The 19662-nt window shown below is 47.2% G+C and overlaps 1 protein-coding gene across 1 annotated transcript in view; it reads right to left on the bottom strand.

The window, feature by feature from the left end:
* Positions 1-2386: 2386 nt before the first annotated feature.
* The window catches only part of LOC113959172 (CBP80/20-dependent translation initiation factor-like), a gene marked incomplete at its 3' end in the record, with an annotated part of 210118 nt that continues 192842 nt past the window's right edge, over positions 2387-19662 (bottom strand). The window contains 1 exon segment of the mRNA XM_027668004.1: positions 2387-2539. Coding sequence (XP_027523805.1) covers positions 2387-2539 — 153 coding nt within the window.

The raw sequence follows: 19662 nt of genomic DNA on the forward strand, positions 1-19662 counted from the left end.
ATTGCGCCAGAAGGCGAAAAGTACTGAACTTTTTTTTTATACGGAACTTTGGGTGCAAAATTATTGTTTAGTTGTTTTTGTGTTCTTTTGTGGTTCTGCCAATACACATATATCCTTTAATAAAGGGCTGTTATCTTTTTCTTTCTCCATACTTCCTCAATTGGAGCCTCTTAATTTTGGATTTACAATTGCTTGGAAGGAGGAGCTTGGTCTTCCTCATAACTCATCCTCCTCAGCAAACACTTCAGTCTCATTAAACTGAGACAGTTATTTATGGTCTGACAGAAACACTACTGACAATTTGAGATTCACAGCTTCAACCCTGGGCAACAAGGCAGGTTTTTCCAAGAAAGTCTTCTATAGACAGCAACAGGAGACAAACCCACCATTAAAACAGGATGGGGGAAAGCCCTCCTTGAGTTGCCTTTTCTGTTTTTCCTCACCAAGATTTCTGCCACCACCCCTAACCATGAGGAGCTAAGGCTCTGAAATGAGCTCATCAGAAGCTCAGGTTCTGAAATGTCCCCAACTCTGGTGACAGGGCTGAGATTCTGCTGCACTAGGTGGGGAGTAAGGACATATGGGACCTCACTTCTCTGCTCTTTCCTCCCCTCAGTCCATCTCATCCATTCACGTGGCTTCACCTGCTTTAAGAAGCTTTTTAAGCCCCTTAGGTGGGAATTTTCACAACACTGGGATTTTCAAAGTCAAACATTGGGTTCGCAATCCCAACCATTTTGCAAACCCTTGGACAAAGGGGTCTTGCTTGGAGTACGTGCTCTTAATTATCAGAAACACAATATACAGGAAAACCCAAGCATCCTTGCAGACAGGTACTTTTGAGGTGAGAAGTGTTGATGCTAGCAAAGCAAACCTCTAGGAATCATATAGCAAACATAGAATCATAAAACGACTTAGGTTTGAAGGGACCTTAAAGATCATCTTGTTCCAATCTCCCTGCCATAGGGACACCTTCCACTAGACCAGATTGCTCCAAGTCTCATCCAACCTGGTCTTGAACACTTCCAGGGATGGGGCATCCACAGCTTCTCTGGGCAACCTGTGCCAGTGTAATTTATGAATCATGAGCACCTCAGCACTGCAACACAACAGTTTGGCCTATCAGTGGAGAAGAACAAACTCTGAAGGCATTTACCTCCCTGAGTGCCATGGTTTGAGATAGCTCCAAAATCCAATTCCCTAGTTCCATCCCCCCTCCCACATCTCAACCCAATGTGAGATGGGTTTTTCCAGGCAAAACACAACCAGACTCAGAATGGGGGAAAGGGAATATATTACAATGACTGTACAAATAAATACTATAACACATTATACACACGATCACAACTATCTCTACCATGACATATAGTATTTACAATGGATCAGATCTCTTCTCCCCTCCAGATAAAAGTCCAGAAGGGAAAGAAGGACAGATCCCTTCCAGTCCCAAGCAGGAGTCTCTTCTAAGGCAGCAGGTCTCCTCATCTCATGCATGCAGCAGTTGTTGCTGGATCTCTGCCAGCACTCACGAGGGAGGTATCCAAGCTCCCTCGGCCCCTTGACGCAGGCAAAGGGGTCTTCCTCCGTGGACTACGTCACCCCAGACAAAGGTCGTTCCACCACGGTCATATCACGAAGACACAGGGGGCTTCGTGACGGTCTGGTATCTCCAGGAGATTCAAGCTCCTTGCAGGACCTCTGTGCCCTGCCTCAGGTTGCCACCTTGGTAGCAGTGTGAGGGGGGAGCCAAGGTCACCCCCTCTGCATTCCTCTCCGTCCCGGTCCAGCTTCCCAGGACGCTCTGAGCTTCTCAGCTTTTCTCTCTCTCTCTCTCTCTCTGGTGCTGCATGTCCAAAACTGCTCTCCAAAATAGGAGTCCATGTCCCTCCTTTCCAAGAGGGGTCTCAAAAGAGTCTGGGGGGTCTGGTATCAGTTCTCACCCCCAGAATTCTGTAGCTCTGCTGCTAGCTTCTGCTGCTTCTCCGGTTCAGGTCTTATCAGTTGGCTTTTAGTCATAACCTCTGGACGCTCCCACCGCTTCTGCTCTGTCTCTGCTCACTCACAGTGGAAAAACATCCCCCAGTTCACAGCTACAGACACATAGTCCAGCTTAACACTGTTCCAAGTCTCTGAACCCCCAACTGGGGCTGGGGGGGAGGTAGAGGCCCCCCAGAGGGCTCCTGCCCTCTCCTCATGGCTCCTACAACATGGCCACTTCTCCTACCAACCCAAAACTACAACTCTTCTCTTCCATTTGCTTGTGGTATGTTTACATTTCTGCAGGAGCGCCCATTGGACAGAACTTCAAAACTTCCAGGGGTTTCCACCCCTTGAGGGTTACCACTTTTCTTAGCCTCTGGGGGGAAAACAAGATCCAAACCACTACACTGAGGCAGGTATAAATGGGGCAGACAAGGACTCGAAAGGGCTCTCCGGTGCTGCTCCTCATGGTACTGAAGACTTCACAGAGAAAGGTGATGAACCCCAACCAGTGTTCCACATCCTGCTGCTGCAACTCCTCCCGCATGGTGAAATCCTTCTGCAAGAGGGACAGAGACAACAGACTACATCAACAAAACCGCATCACCATGGGAGAGGCACTGGCTGTCTAGATAGAGAATTAGGAGGAAATTGAAACTTGGGGGGAGGGGAGGAAGACAGTCAGACTGACTCTAGTAACAGCGGGGAGATAACACACATGGAGTGGCTGGAATTTTGACACAACAAAGTCACCAGAAAGTAGGTACTGGTAGAAATATAACCAACCCCTACAATAACTGTCACAGCTTGTGCTAGAGATGGTATCCCCCATGGTCTTCTGTACCCCTCAGACAGACACAGGGACTCTTCCATATGCACAACTGAGATCGAATAAAAGCAGTAACAAAGAGGTTAAATGAAATGCAGGGGAAACATAATGAATGCTGGTGGCCATGCTGGGCTTGGTGGTCCAGGTGGACTTGCCCAACCTGTTCATTCTAGTATGTTCGGTAGACCCAGTGTCTGGTCAGGAGTATCCTAATGGTTTGGCTGCTCCCTGGTGTATCACAAGATCAGGGTAGCCTGGGTTTGGCATTAAAAGGTCACCCTACTCCTGAGCTCATGGTTGTCATGACCAAGGATTATCCAAGTGATGTGATTTATGGAGCAACATCAGGAGGAAACATGCAGGGAGATAGCTGCCACCCCATCAGTCCTCTACCTGGGGTGAAAAAAAAGGGTTTGCCCAAAGGCAGGATATGAAAAGGGATGCATGTGTTGGGAGTGTGTGGCAAAGAGCGAGGGGCAACACAGAAAAGTAAATAAAAACTTTTCTAGAGGATGGCACAAGATAGTGCATTGCACTCAGAGCCAAGAGGGCTTCCCTGGGCTCTCAGCAATGCTACAGAGTTTCTTGCACAATGTCCCATGTAATTTTGTTTGTCTCCATGGTGACCATTCCTCAGTGTTAAAAATTAGTAGACACTAAGTAGGGGAAAATTAAAGAACAGGATAAGTTTGTTATCAACACTGTGTGTTCCCGGTGCAGGTTGCACAACATTTGAAATCCAGTAACTAAATAAATTATCTTTTATCTTTTTCATCTCAGTTTATTCCTACTGCCTGAGACAAAAGGTTTTGCTGTTGTGAATGCTCTGACCTGCAGCTGCATTCTGCATTCTGCAAAGCCAGGGAGATATCAAAGCCAACAAACAGATCTTTCTTTTGAAATAAAGGTAAGTAAAGCAGTTACTAAAGAAAGCCAGGCAAGAGCATGATGATAATTTACATGACACAACTGTATGCATAGAAGATCCAAGATGGGACCTATTTATATGTTTCATTACAAAAGGAAAAAAGATGTTGCATATGCAGGAAAAAGACTTGTAAAATAACCAAGGCACTTATTAACCAAACAGTGATGACTAATTCCTCTCTACACCCATTTCTATAAGCCAAAGGCTGGGGGGAGTTTCTCTACTGTGAGTGGACAGCAGAAAACGCTGAAATGGTGGAGACAGCACTGAATAGAGAGCTGTGGTTGAAAGCCAAGAAGATAACTGGCAAGCAGCAATATGGCACATAGCCAGGCTGAGAGATGCAGAGATGTCCTGCAAAGAGGGAGAGCTGGCAACAGAGCAGAGAAAACTCAGTAGAGACTGTTTTGGGGTAAGACTGAATTACTTTCCCAAAACCCTGAGACCTCCTTAGAAAGGAGAGGTGGGTTTCCAAACCTTTAGGGAGTCCTGAAATGCAGCAGCAGCTAGAGAGAGAGAGAAGTTGAGAACTTGGAGATGTCCTGTGAGCTGGACCAGGACAGTCAGACCAAGAAATGCGGGGGAAGTGGCCTCCCCCCAGGTCATGTTTGCAGCAAAGGAGCTCTATTAGAATGCTTGGGGCAAAAAACTGAACTGAGAGCTCCTAAACGTTCTGACTCGGGGGAACTTGACCCCCCGAGGAAGGGATTTTCACTGGATGCCTTGCACCCCATGATATGACCGTGGTAAGGTGAGTTTTGTCCCTGCTTTGCAGCCCATGGGAGAGACCTTTGTTTGGAGCCGAAGGGCTGAGAGGGGTGAGAAAAAAAACCCCTGCGTTGTAATGAAGAGAGAGAGAGAGATTTTCCAGCTATGACAAAGTGAAACTGCTGCTTGGAAGAGAAGAGATTGTGCTGCCCTGAAAGTGATCTTCTTCTTTCCTTTTGGACTTTTTATTGGAGGAAAAGGAGGGATTTGATATATGTAAATATATTGCTTTACCATAGGAGAGATAGTTAGGATTGTTGTATATAAATGTATTATTTATTGTGTTAGTAATAAAATTTAATATAATTTCCCCATGCTAGTAGTTGTGTTATGTTTGAAAACTCTCACATTTAGGCAAACTGTGGGGAGTTTTGGAAATTGGATTTTTTTGGGGAGTTCAAACCACGACAGTGATATCGGTTCCTTTGACAAAGTAGGAAAAGTACCTTTTCTGAGGTAGGAATTATGGTTTTTGGACCATGCCTGCCTGCAAGCAAGAGTTGGGTTTGTCAGGAGTTGTGATTCTGTGAACCATCATGGTAGCTGGACTTGCAATGCCAAGTGTGGAAACAATTAAGCCAGATGCACCTGCGGTTCAGTTAATTAGGATCAAAAGGGAGCACCGACCTTGACTAGTGTTTTGACATAGAGAGTGCTGTGTTCTCCAAGTGGAAAACCGTTTAATGGTCTGCATGGTGTACTGTGGCTGAAAACAGTCACAGAATGATAGTGTGATTGGGTGAAGTCAAAACATTGGGTTGGCAAGGATCCTGGGAATTCTGGTTAACTGAATGACAACACCAGTTGTTGTTTACCAAATCATGCTAATAAAAGGGAAACACAGGGAGACATCAGCAGAGAATCCCAAAAACCGAATCGTGTGTATGCAGTCCCATTCCTTCATCGTCGATAGCCAAGGATCTCCTGAAGCATCCTGAGATACCAATCTGCTTCGGTGCCACAGGGCAGTGCTACACCAGTGTCACAGTGTGCATGAGGAAGGTGGTCTGGGGAACTCTGTCCTTAAATTTGGCCTTTAAGACAGTAGGTTTGACCAGTACCACAGCATGCACAGAATGCCACCCATGCAGAAGTGTTCCACCTCCCTTGGGGTGTCCATGTTTGAGGAAACCATTTCTTTCATCTAGGTAGTTTGATCAATGGAGTTATGGGTGCAATTCACCTGGCTGCATGTCGGCCATGCTCCCAGCAGGATCTGCAACCCATCATGCTGGGCTTTGAGAACATGGAGAGCAACTCAATCACTTCTCCAAAGGATGTGCAACAAAAACGGATAAGCCAACAGTGTGGGAGAGTTGAAGAGTTGACCAGTAGTGAAGAGCAGCTCAGCAGAGAACCAAACCTATGTCCTGTGTGCCTGGGGCACATCTAAAGGAGCCATGCCCTGACCCACAGACCTTCGCACCATTGATGAGGAGCCTTGAGGAGGCTGAAGAGCACTGAAACCAGATGGCTGGGTCACTGTCCTGCCCAGTGAACTTTATTTGCTCTGGAAATGTCTCATGGAGTTATATAAAAATAACCTGTGGATTGGTTTGCCCCATGCTTAGGTGGTGATGTCAGGGCAGTAAGCAAATTATCTTTCATCAGTCTGGCTGTATTTTTAAACATGAATTGTATTACTAATTTGTGGATACTCTGGTCTGTAGATAATCTGGGCGTGTTTATTGGATGACCTTCCTTCAGCACCTATAGTTTAAAATAAAATGTATTTATACAAGGTAGCAGGGTCGACCTCCCTTCTCTGCCTGGTTTGGGAGAAGAGTTCACTGGAAAACCATGTGGCAAGTTGGTGGATGCCAAGGGGACGTCTAAAGAGATCTCATACAGGACAAGTTTGGGACATAAACATGAAGGCTAAGCATGTTCATCACCATATGTAATGGGCAGGTCAGGGGTGGCCCATGTTCACTCATGATAGAGATGGGCTATGGCTTAGCCCATCCTCTGACATCCCCTGTTGGACCCTTTCTAAGCTTGACTGAAGCTTCTGCCAGCAATGGAAATAGAAAATGCCTTTATCTTGGGGATCTCCACTCTTGCACCCAAGTGAAAGCTCACTCCTCATCTCAGTATAGATGCAGCTCATACAGTGTTATCCTTTCCTGGTCTGGCTGTGAGACCTCTCCAAGACAAGGATGAAGCTAGAAGAGTCAAGAGGTCTGGCTACTCCATGGGAGAGGAAGAAAATCCATCTTCTACCATTTTTGGTGAGCAGCAGAGCCAAACAGGACGAGAAGTAAACCCTCCTAGAAAGGGTTCCATAAATGACATTTTGCACACTTAACATCTCTGCATTATTCCTTGTTTATAATTTAAATACTACTTGTATTTAGGACCTGGCTTGGAGGAGGTTCTGGAGCATAACTTTGCTTTCTGGGGAGTATAACCCAATGAGTAGTTTATAACACTGACATTTGGAAGAAGCTCAGGAGGTGCTGAAGAAACCTGTGACAGCACCAGGAAGTGATCAAACATCTCTGTCCATGGATGTCTGGGGTCTCACTGAGTGCCTTTGAATCAGAGTTACTACCCACAGCTTCATCAGGAACATCTCATTTCACATGGATACCACTACACAAGCTCCTTTGCTCTACTTAAGTACTGGAGATGATGGGACATGAGGTGGGACCATCAGCTCTTCCATAGGCTCTGCTCTTCCTCCAGTCACCCACAACAACACTTCTGGCTTCTCTGCCTGCATGCTGCTGACATTCCCTGAGGACTGAACCATATTGAGATCCCACTACACCATAAGACAATAAGACAAAACAGAGTAAGACAATGGTAGACAACCTGTTTGAGCCAACAGCTTCCACGCAGGACTGGGAAACAGTAGCATAGAAGACTGAGATTTATTTCCAGTCCTGTGTGGTGTCCCATCACCTTTGTACCCTGACTTCCCAGCTGGCAAATGGGAATGATTTACTCATCTTCCTCTGCTAAGTGCTTTAGGGTGTGTGACTGATAAATGCAAATCATGGCAATTATTATTACTCAAAAAAAGGAGCTATTTATATTTAAAGCAGTTAAAGCTTTTAAATTATAGATGATACCCTGTGCCCAGATTTGCAAAGGTCCTGGCTTAACCCAGCCATGAGGCATTTCACTCTCACAGACTTTCATCACGCCATTACCTCCAAGCTGTATGTGCACCAGATGAACATGCACTGGCTTCTTTTCAGGGTGTTTTGGTCACTTTGGGCAAACCCTACCGGTGGCCTTCAGTGTGGACTTGGTTCCATGATGGTCACAGGTCTCTGAACGTTTCTAATCACAGAGATCTCCAAAATGCATAGCATGGTGAAGGTCCAGGTTACCAGGACTGTGACCATCACCCTGTGGGCACTGATGCCTCAAAATTTATAGGATTTTTAGCTTTTTGTAGATTTTAAAGTAGTTGTGTAGTAAATATAGATTTTTAATATAATTGTATAGTCTCTCATACATTAGAACAGTAGTTAACACTCACCAAACCCTATCCCCCCCTTTCATATCGAATTTTCTAAATTATTTAGGTTTGTTTAGGCTCCTTTCAAGGTAGGACTGTAGTAAACACCTTCTGTTTAAGAACATTTGCACCCCAGGCCTGAACAACAAGATACCATCATAGTCAAAGCAACCTTCAAGCCCAGAACCTTGTAGAAGCTCCAAAGAGTACGTGCCATGAAGAAGAGGAAGATGAGGAAGAAAGGGGTTTTGAGACCCCTGACTCAATTCTGGGGAGGTGTGCCAGGGGGCAGATTTGGAGAGGATCTGGGGGGCAGATTGTTGTGGGATGGGATGGACAATACCATGAAATTGTAGAACCACTGGACACGGGGTGTGTGCCTTTTTCGTACTCCTGGTGCCAGAAGGCCTGACCATCAGATTGATATATAACTTGCATTAAATGACACTGATTCATCATCATGGCTGGGTTTCGTGAAGGAAGATTTGGGAAAGGTCTCTACCCGCGTTTGTCACAAGCGCGCTTGTGGCTAAAAAGGTCAATACGAGACAGGCATGTCCGATTGCAGAAGACACAGTAGAAAGACTCCTTAGGTGGTAAAAATGACACTGACTAATTCTACAAGAACAACTCACCAAAGATCCTGCAGCCATCGAACAGACACAAATAGTGCTTATTCCACTCAAAAGCATTTGGTCAGCAAGGGGAAAACAAGGTCAGAAAATTCCCAGTTCTCCTAAAGAAGATGCTGAGTAAACTCCCAGGATTAGGAACATCCATGCATTTGAAATTCCTCAGGCCTGGGTAACCAAGGTAGCTGATAACCAGAGCCAACAGGAGCTGTGGGTACTTCCTGCCCCCTGGTCTTGCCATGACCTCTCTGTCTGGCTCCAAATCTGGGATCAGCAGCAGTTACCCACCCAACATGGGCATTTCACAGCTTGAACTAGCCATGTTTCTAAGGTCTTCAGAGGCTGTGGAGGTGCAAGCAGGTAATTATCAAATTAGTTGAGGTCTAAATCACACACGTGGGAACATAATGTTCTTTACTGTGCAGGTGACCGTGCACTGGAACAGATTGCCCAGAGAGGTTGTGGAGTCTCCCTCACTGGAGGTATTCAAGAACAGTCTGGACACAATTCTGTGCAATGTGCTCTAGGATGATCCTGCTTGAGCAGGGAGGTTGGACCAGATGACCCACTATGGTCCCTTCCAACCTGACCCATCCTGTGATTCTGTGATTGATAATGATGGATGTGCAAACAGAAAAGTGCAGCTGTTAACCTTAGCAGTTGCTAGACATCTTGGAGCACTGTCTTGGTGGAAGCTCTGAAATGACCAGGAGGGTGAAGTAGCATGGTCCACATACCATGAACAGCAAACACCATTTTGTCCTGGATGTTTGCCAGTACCTCCTCCAGGAGTACCCAGGTGACAGTTATCTTCCTCATTACATAATTTTTATTGCCACCCTTCCTATCTTGCACCTTTCTGGATTTCCTAACACGTGCCAGGGTGTTAGCCTCAGCTGGATAACAGCAGTTTATCACCACTTAAAAGCCCTGTTATCCCATGAACCTAGACACAATCACACAGCAAAATGTCATTGCCTGCCCTAGCCAGACCTTACAGCGAGCAGAGGAACATGAACAGACTGCAGGACACACAGACATAGGGAACTAATGATACCTTTGAGAGCTAGAAGTCAACCTCTCAGTCCTGAAGAGAGGGACTGGTGGGGAGACAAGGGACCATGAAGAAATGCAAATCAATTTCCTTGTTGGGTTGGCATCAGAGCAGCTGGGGAGCCCATTCAACCCAGCCTTGCAGGCACTCCATGGCTATAATGCCTGGATGAGGCAGCTCCTGCTCTGCAGGCTTGCTCCTCTGGAGCATTTCAGAAGATCCTTGTTATATTTGTTTAAGTCCTGGTGCTGCAGGAACCCTGAGGCAGTGATGTGCCCTTTGCCTTTACAAGCATGCGTGGGAAAACTTCGGGCTACCTTTGGATGTTGGGAGACACCATGAGTCCTCTCCCAGGCAGCTATTCCGAGATGGGGCAAAGCGTCCATGGCCCCAAGAGCATCCTGTCCCCAGGTCAGCAATCCCTGTTACATGGAGGTGGTAGGAAGAGAGGAGATCAGGTATAGCAGATCCCTGCTCATCCCAGCATTTGCAGTAGTGCTGGTATCCCCACACCATGGGAAAATATATTAATATAAATCTCCCAGCCCACAGGAAGCATTCCCCAAAGCATGAGTTCAGTGTAAAACCATGCTGGTTTGAAGAAATCCCCCAAACAAGTGTAGAGGAGCTGTTTTATATGGGTGGGGATGGTTTGATGGGCAGTTTTCAAGCCCTTCCCCTCATCAGGTCATGATCTAAGCCCCAACACCATACACACATCTGCTTAGAGGTCACTTCTGTCCCTGAAAAAATGTCCATCCCACGTCCAACACCAACTTGGGGTGATAACTGGGACCCCAACAGAGGCTGATGGATGGATCCTGCTTGCAAATGCCACAGCCGGAGATGCTCAGCCTTGCAGCCTGGGGGGATGCACCAGGGACTAGTTTGATTTTGCCAGCAGGATGCATTCATATTTTAAGCTCTTCACATGAAATGTGTTCTCTTTATAAGGCAGAGGTGGCAAGAGATCTATGGGGACAAGCCAAGTTTGGGAAGAGGAGTATAAGAGGAGGAAAAGTGGCCATGGAGGCAGGTGCTGCTTTGTCCAGGCACCATAGTTGGAGAAATTCAGTTTGCATTTGAAATGAAGCTGCCCCCATTGAAACATCAGCTTGCCTGTGGATGAATGAAACCAGACAGGGAAACAAAGCAAGCAACTAATCTCATTGCCATCAGGAGCTTTTCTGCATGGTTCACAATGGTTCAGTCCTAGGAGGGATTTTCCTGTGTTCCTGAAAGTTGGCAGCAGGATGCTTTCCCTGTGATATCTAAGAACTTTCTAATGAGCACATGCTTGGTGGTGCTTCACCATGGCATGGGACTAGGACGATCAATCTGTTGAACTGACTAAGGAGTGCAAGACACTGAGGTTTGATGTCTGCTTCTCTGCAAGCCAGAACTGGTGGATGAACGAAGCCCATGTGGTTTCTCCCATCCCCAAAACCTGCCCCTGAAATGGAAGTCCCTGAGCTGGGTGGCACAGGAATAACCTTTGGATGGATCTCAATGCACACAGAGGGCTACAAACAGGTCCAAGAGGCATGGGGCATCATAGAATGATGGTTTGGTTTGGAAGGGGCCTTTAAAGGTGATTTAGTCCAATCCCCCTGCCATGGGCAGGGACATATTCAACTAGATCAGATTGCTCAGAGTCCTGTCCAACCTGACCTTGAATGTTTCCAGGGATGGGGCATCTACCACCTCTCTGGCCAACCTGTTGCCAGGGTTTTACCACCGTCAGTGTAAAAAATTTCTTCATTACATCCAGACTCTTTTAGTTTAAAACCATGCCCCCTTGTCCTATTGCAAAGGACCCTACTAGAAAGTCTGTCCCCACAGGCCCTACTAGAAAGTCCATCCCCATCGTTTTTTCTAAGTCTCCTTCAGGTACTTGAAGGTGCTTTAAGGTCTCCCAGGTGCCTTCTCTTCTCCATGTTGAACATCCCCAACTCTCTCAGCCTGTCTTCATAGCAGAGGTACTCCAGCCCTCTAAGCATCTTCACGGCCTCCTCTGGACCCGTTCCAACAGGTCCATGTCTTTCCTGAACTGAGGAATCCAGAGTTCCATTATGACCAGAGATCCTGGATTTTTCCTTTAAAAAAAAGCAAAAAACCCAGAATGATGGATGTGCAAAATACATGAGGTAGAAGAGCATGGGGAACAGCTGGCCACATTCATTGTGGGATGGGTTTTCCCTTCATCTGCCCAAACATTGTACTGCACAGGCAAGGAGGGAACTGAAGGAGTTAATACTCCTAGTCAGAGATATTCATGGCACCCAGAGTTCATGTAAAGTTTCATACTGGGACCCTTTACTAAATTCTTTTGGTCATGGGAGAAAACACTGCAATTGTTTAGTCTGCAGGGAGGTGTTGGCTCTGTCCCAGCACTCAACATCGCTGAACAAACATGCTGGAAAGCAAAAGGGTTGACAACTCTCTTATCTCCTCCATCTGCTTTTCACCCTGTCTTTCCCACCACTGTGGTCAAGTATCCCATGGGCATCGGGTACTGGTGCTCCCTGCTGGAAACACAGCTCGGGGCTCCCTGGGATGTGGGACAAGCAACCACTGAAAGCCAGGACCTGAAGGTGAAGTACTAGTTGTTAAAAAATGCTAATTACCCAAAAGACCTCAGAAGATCTTTCTCAGGGGCTAATATTTCCAAAGCCTATGCAGCCAGGGAGCTTCTGCTATAGAAAATGTTCATAGAATCATAGAATATCCTGAGTTGGAAGGGACCCACAAAGATCATGGAAGTCCAACTCCTTCCCCAGCACAGGACAGTCTGAAGAATCACACCATGTACCTGGGAGTGTTGTCGAAATGCTTCTTGAACTCTGGCAGGCTTGGTGCTGTGACCACTTGCCACTCCTTATACGGCTTCCCCTCCAGACCCTTCACCATATTTGTAGTCCTCCCTTGGACACTCTCTAATAGCTTTATATCTTTCTTATATTGCAGCACCCAAAACTGCACACAGGACTCAAGATGAGGCTGCACTGGTGCGGAGAAGAGTGGGACAATCACCTCCTTCAACTGGCTGGCGATGCTGTGCTTGATGTCCCCCAGGACACAGTTGGCCCACCTGGATGCCAGGGCACTGCTGACTCATATTCAACTTGCCATCGGCCAGGACCCCCAGGTCCCTTTCCACAGCACTGCTTTCCAGCCTCTCCTTCCCTAGTCTATACACACAACCAGAGTTGCCCCATCCCAGGTGCAGAATCCGGCACTTGCCTTTGTTAAGCTTCATATAGTTGGTGATTTCCCACTCCTCAAATTTGTTGAAGTCTCTCCTCAGGGCCTCTCTGCCTTTGAAGGAGTCAACAGTTCCTTCCAATTTAGTATCATCGGCAAACTTAGTATCCCTTTGAGTCCTGCATTCAAGTTGTTTATGAAGATGTTGAAGAGATATATTTGGTTATTTTTTTAATGGATGTAAAAGATACATTAACTTTTTCTACTCATCCCCTGAAGTATGCAGGTATGGAGCACCCTACAATGCCTCCAAAGCTGCCTATCCATGCCGGAAAAGCTGAGATTACAGAAAAGAGCTGCAGAAAACAACATTAACCTGCAAAAGCCCTCGATCCCTCCAAACTTTCTCTCTCTAAAGGGATGCGCATGATTATTATGGCATATTTTGCAGCATATTGGCAGACTTTGAGCATCTCTGTGTAAGACCACTGGATAGTATGGGTTGGAATATTAAAGATATGCAAGGAAACACACCGTACTCTTATTAATGAAGCAGAAATGGAAAGGTTTTGTTTTTCTAGCCTGACACTATTTTCTTAGTCAGTGCACACTTTGCTCTCACCATCTTCACTTTTAGTTCCTGCTTCTCCTGGACTGGAGGCAATATCACTGGGTTTGGGTTCCCAGTGCTGCCAGAGATGTTCCTAGCTCCTCTTTATTAAAAAAGTAATATGTAGAGCAACAGTAATGAAAGGAAGAAAGGAACAAAGAAAGAGAGAAAGAAAGAGAGAAAGAAAGAAAGAAAGAAAGAAAAAGAAAGAAGTGGAGGAATTTATCACTGGGATAGGAAAAGGAAGCATTGGTTTTGGATGCTTGGCAAGGGGGGAGAGCATGGGGGTGGTCACACGGTGTTTGCTCCTGTCCTCAATACTCACATGCTGTGTTTTGCACTGGTATCAGCCCTGGTCAGGTATGGGACAGGGACCTGAAACATTTTTCATGCATCTCATTGCTCACCCACTGCGTATTCTCTGGCTCTTTCACTCCTGGAACTCCTGAAGTTGTGTCAGGGAAGGTTTATGTTAGATATTAGAAAAAGGTTCTTCACCCAGAGGGTGGTTGAGCACTGGAACAGGCTCCCCAGGGAAGTGGTCACAACACCAAGCCCGACAAAGTTCAAGAAGCATTTGGATGATACTCTCAGGCACATGGTGTGACTCTTAGGGATGGTCCTGTGCAGGGCCAGGAGTTGGACTCAATGATCCTTGTGGGTCCCTTCCAACTCAGCATATTCTGTGATTCTGTGATTCATCCTACCAAAGCCATTTCACACCATCATTTTGCATTTGCTTGTTTAAATGTCAGCAGCAGGAAACAATGAGGCTGTGCAAAATGATCCCCACAGAGGAGGTAAAGGGGATGTGGACTCCATGGCAGCATTGATTCTCCAAATCCAGATTTTGACAGATAGGTACATACAAAAACATCCAGTAGTGAAAAAAAAAAATGAGCCCAAGCCTGGTTGGGGGATGATGAGGGTGCCTGCTCCGTGACACCTACACTGCAGGTCCCACAGGACTGTCTCTCTGGGGTACCACCACAGCAGGTCAGCTGTCAAGACTAGCCAAAATCTGCTCAGGGCACTCTGTGCTTGAGCATGTCAATCAAGCCCACTTGACTGGAAACTGAATGTGGTACAAATTCTTGAGGCTCAACTATAAATCCTTAAAAAAAAAAGAGATTTCCTGCTAGAGAGCACAAGAGCATCCCCTGTATCCTGTGTGCTCAGGAAAAGCACAAGTTATCCCATTTTTCCCCCTTCCCAGGAAAGAAAAAGAGATGCTGCCCTCTTCAGCATCATTCCACCCAAACCCCAGCTTTGGGCTGATGCTGGCACCTGGATCTCCTCTGGCCTTGGCTCAGGAGGTGATGTCCCCAGCACCTGCTTCTCCCACATGCTCCTCTGCCAGAAGGATAATTCATCCCCTATCAAAGTGATTAGTGGATGGGGGGGTTCGCAGGATGGGTCCCAGGCATCATGATTAATTGCAGGGTCTCAATGAGCCTACGAAAATCCTGTCCCCAGGTGAGGCAAAGGGAACCAGCTTAAAAGCATGGCTGAGGATGGCAGGGTGGCTGCTGGTAACAGCAGCAAGGATCTTCCAACCCCACAGCATCACAAAATCCCTGCCTTGGGGGTGGCTGCAGCAGCCTGAGCTGGATTTATGCATGTGGGGTGAAGTCACAGCCCCACAACTGAAGTTTGAGGGGTTTGGAATGTTACAAAGTGTTGAGCCGTTTTCCATGAGAGCAGTGGAGCTAATTAGATAGTTCCCATGGACACAGCCTTGAGCTGTGTGGCTGAAGTGCAGGTGCGGCATTCCTCGGTGTTTTCTGTGGGAATATGTTTGTGTTGTGTATGTGGGAAAGTAGAAGTGGGAGAACTGAATAAAAGGGCTACCTGCTGCGCTGAACAGGCAGACATCTCTCTGGCTCTTCATCCTAGTGTGTCTCTTCATCCTAGTGTGTGTGTGTCACGTGTCTTTCTTCCCCCACAGGACCAAGGCCTTTTGACAGATACCCAGCGACAGCTGGTGCCCCCTGTGGACCACACGAAAAGAAAAAAGACTGTCGAGTATTGTCTGGGTCGTAGGGGTATCACGACCGGAGGCAGGTGAGCTGCGGGGCGAGGTGCAGCGAGCTGTTGAAGCAGCGGGGCGCTGCAGGACCCGGGTCCGATTGTTCTCTACACCTGAAGGCAAGTGTTTCTGCCACACTTGGAAGGCACAAGTTGCCTGGAGAGCCTGGGTGCATCTGGCACTTGGTAAGGCGCAGGTGAGCTCCTGGGAACTTTTTCCTAGTCACCATGGGGGCAGACCATGTGTGCAAATGAAAGGCGTGTGTTTATCGCCTGGAAAGCTTTGTTACGGCGTTTATGTGTTAGACCGACGAAGCTAAGTTATGTCGCTTGTTACTTTTGTGTCTTCGGACTGAGAGAAAGGCTGCTTTGCCTGGGAGGACATTAGAGTACTAAAGAAGAGGGGCCGGGCGGAGCCGAAGGGAGCCAAAGCGGGACCGGAGGTCGCGGAGCGGGGCCGAGGGCAGCCGGCAGGCCCCGCCAAAATGGACGCACTGCTAGCGACTCGGCAGCACTTATCCAAGATAATCAAGGACAGCTACGGCATGAATGTGCTGTTGATGGCCCGGGAGACGATCTTGTGACCATAGTGGCTGAATTTCACCTTAAGGAGCTTTCTACGTCTCCTCCGGACGGTGCCGTGCCTGTGTACCCGGCGCCGGGTGCCTGCGAAGCCGTGTTGGGTCCGCCCGCTGCGGGTGCCTGCGGGGTGGCGCCGTGTCCGGCTTCGGCGCCGCCGAGTCCATCTGTGCCCGTGCGGGCAGCGGCAGACGTGCTGCAGCCCCGGCGGCAGCGGCCGCGGCCCTGGGTGCCAGCAGACTGGTACCGGCTGCGGTCCCAGGCGCCGGCTCCGGGCGGAGCTGCCCCGGCGCGGCGGGCTGGCGGCATCGGCAGCGGCTCCGTGCGTGATTGCGGCGCCCCGGCTGGGAGCGGTACGCCCACGCATGCGCCGTCGGCGGCCCCGGTAACGGCGGCCGCGGGCCTCGGCGCAGCGGATGGCGGAGGGGTCTGTTTTCCCCCGCGCTGCCGACAGCCATGGTCCCGAGCGGTGTTGCGGGGGGGTAGCGGGCTGGCAGTGGCGGCCGCGGTGTCAGGTGGTGCAGTGGGGGGGCTGTCTGTGTTCTCCCCTGTTTTAAACCCCCCCACCCCCCTCCCCGGAACGTGTCCATCTGCAGCTGTTCCTTCCCTCCTATGTATCGTTCTTTCTCAGCGGACCATGTAGCTAGCTTGCGACATAAGGAGAGTGTGATAAACTGAGAAAATTATTCGGGCTAATTAAGAGAAAACAGTGTAAGGTCAATATGACCTGGAGAGAGAAAAGAAAAACAAATCGTAAAACTTAATTGGGCCCCTATAAAGAGATAAAACAAGTTACCTCCCTTTTACCTTGTGTAGGATTTATAGTGAGAGAATTTTGTTTAGTTAACTAGATAATAGCACCTTTCTTAAAATTTATAACTTTGTGTAGATAACAAGCAAACATCTGCTGAATGTCTGATTTAACAATATATTATGGATGCTTATAGATAACATTCTTGTTAAGAAATATCTGTTGAATGTATGACCTAACAATGTGTAATGTTTATACTTATGTATAATGAATATTCATGTAGTAGCTGGAAATAAATGTAGAACAACTGTCTTCTTTGGGTGTGACAGGCGTTGGGAGTTGTTGAACCCCTTCCCTGATCACCCAGCGCTGAATTTGCTTTTATCATATAATAAATTCTGATTGGAAATTGCCCGACTGGGTTTCTATTTCTCACAAAACTTGGTGACTTCGCCCGATGTGATACCCTTTGTGTTCTGGGAGATATTTAGCACCTGTGATAGGAGCACGCCCGCTGTTTTTCAGCGGCCTATTCACAGGCCTAATATTTCAACAAGGACCAAGGGTAACGCATACATATGATAAAAGCAAGGAATTACAAAAGCTCCTGGAGTGCTGCAGCAAAAAGCCCATAATTCTTGTGCACGAAGACCCGAGTGAGAACAACGGACTGTGAGTATCACTTCGGGGGGGGGCGGATAAAGAGGTCGGTGAATGAGTGAATGAGACGCAGCGTAGCTGCGGATCGAGTGTGGAGTCCTTCTAACCTCGTTTCTGTCTCACCGCGAGGGGAGCAGCAGGTGAAGGGACGAAGCAGAAGAATTGATGAGTGGACCTCTGGGGTCGGTGGGAGTTTTTCAGGAAGGACCACTGAGTCAGTGAAAAATCCTAGAAGGGATCCCAGAGGATCGATGGGAAGGTAGGAAAACTTTAGAAGGGACCTCAGGAATATGGGGCAGGGAATTAGTAAATTAAGTTGCCCCAGGAAGGAAAGGAGCAGGCAGGCATTGCCAGATATACCCTTAGACAGTCCTCTAGGGGTAATGATTTTAAACTGGGAAAAGAGGGAGAGTACTAAAAATAAAGAAAAACCAAAAATGATTCAGTACTGCATGATTGAGTGGACTAAAGAAAAAATAAGGAGTGATAGTATCTCTTGGCCTGTGTATGGATCATTTGAGGGTTGGATCTGCCAAGCCCTCAACAGTTATGTAAACGGCAAGGAGCCGATAAACTCTGAGGAGAGTGAATATGCTGCTTGCTGGAAAGAAGAAGTTTGGCCAGAACCTACTAAAGTTTATAAGTTGACGAAAGAAAAGCAGACCGACAAGAAAGTAACAGAAACCAAATGGGAGCCATTAGACAATTTACCTCCACCCTATAATCCACCCCCTCAGCAACCCCTTTTACAACCCCCTCCACAGACCCCTCAGCAACCCCTTTTACAACCCCCTCCACAGACCCTTTCATCACCCTCTTTACAACCCCCCTCGGCTGCTGTTCCCACAGCGCCTGTGAGTTATTCCCCACCTGTACAAACTCCTTTAACTGCAGACTCCACTACCCTGCAAAATCATAAGAGTGAAAATCCTGAAAAACCTAAGACTCGGAAGAAGAGACGAACCACCCCAAGGGAAGTTAGAGCCCTTTTAGTAGAACAGGATAGCTCTAGTGAGGAAAATGAAGGGGTGTGCTCAACGAGAGAATTATACCCACTTAGGGAAGTGCCTTTGGGGGGAGCGCAAGGGGGAATTGGGTTTGTAAATGCTCCCCTAAGTTCAAGTGAAGTTCGGGCATTTAAGAAAGAGATGGGGAGGTTATTAGAGGATCCCTTAGGAGTAGCTGAACAACTAGATCAATTTTTGGGACCAAATACATTTACCTGGGGAGAAATGCAATCCATTCTGGGAATACTATTCAACCCAGAAGAGAGACAGATGATATGGACAGCAGGGATAAGGATATGGGATAGGGAGAATCAATTGGGCCCCCCAGGGACAATAAAATACCCGTTAATCCTCCCAATTGGGACTCTAATTCTGCCGCAGACCGACAACACATGGCAGATTATCGCACCTTAATAATAAGAGGAATTAAAGAAACTGTGCCTCGTGGACAGAATGTCACAAAAGCATTTAAAAGCCAGCAGGAAAGAGATGAAACCCCGAGTGCATGGCTAGAGAGATTAAGAAAAGATTTACAGCAATACTCAGGAATCGACCCAGAAACTACAGCTGGACAAGTGGTATTAAAGGTCCACTTTGTAACTAATTCCTGGAACGTTATCCGCAAAAAATTAGAAAAATTAGAAGGTTGGCAGCACCGAGGACTTGAAGATTTACTGAGAGAAGCACAAAAAGTCTATGTGCGAAGAGATGATGAGAAAGCAAAAACAAAGGCAAAAATATTAGTAGCTGCCATCCGAGAATCACATAAAGGTGTAAAGTCAGATGAGAGGAAGAGTTCTAAGGGAGAAAGGAAAATGGGGGGTCTGAAAAAACCCCAACAAACTGTCCCAAGGGACCAGGAGCTTGCATGTTATTATTGTGGGGAAAAAGGTCATCTGAAGAGAAACTGCCCCAAGAGACAAAAGGATGCACAACTGTTTGAGGAAGCTGATAAAGATTAGGGGGGTCAGGGGCTTTATTTCCTGGGAGAAAAACATCATAAAAAACCCTTGATAAAATTGAGATTAGGCCCCCAGGACAAAGAATATGAATTTCTGGTAGATACCGGTGCAGATAAATCATGTATTATCAAAATTCCTCAGGGCTGTACAGCCAGTAAAGACACAATTAGAGTAATTGGAGCAAAAGGAGAAGGATTC

This window comes from Corapipo altera, unplaced genomic scaffold (genome assembly GCF_003945725.1).
Source record: "Corapipo altera isolate COAL_440 unplaced genomic scaffold, ASM394572v1 61063, whole genome shotgun sequence".
Lineage (NCBI taxonomy): Eukaryota > Metazoa > Chordata > Aves > Passeriformes > Pipridae > Corapipo > Corapipo altera.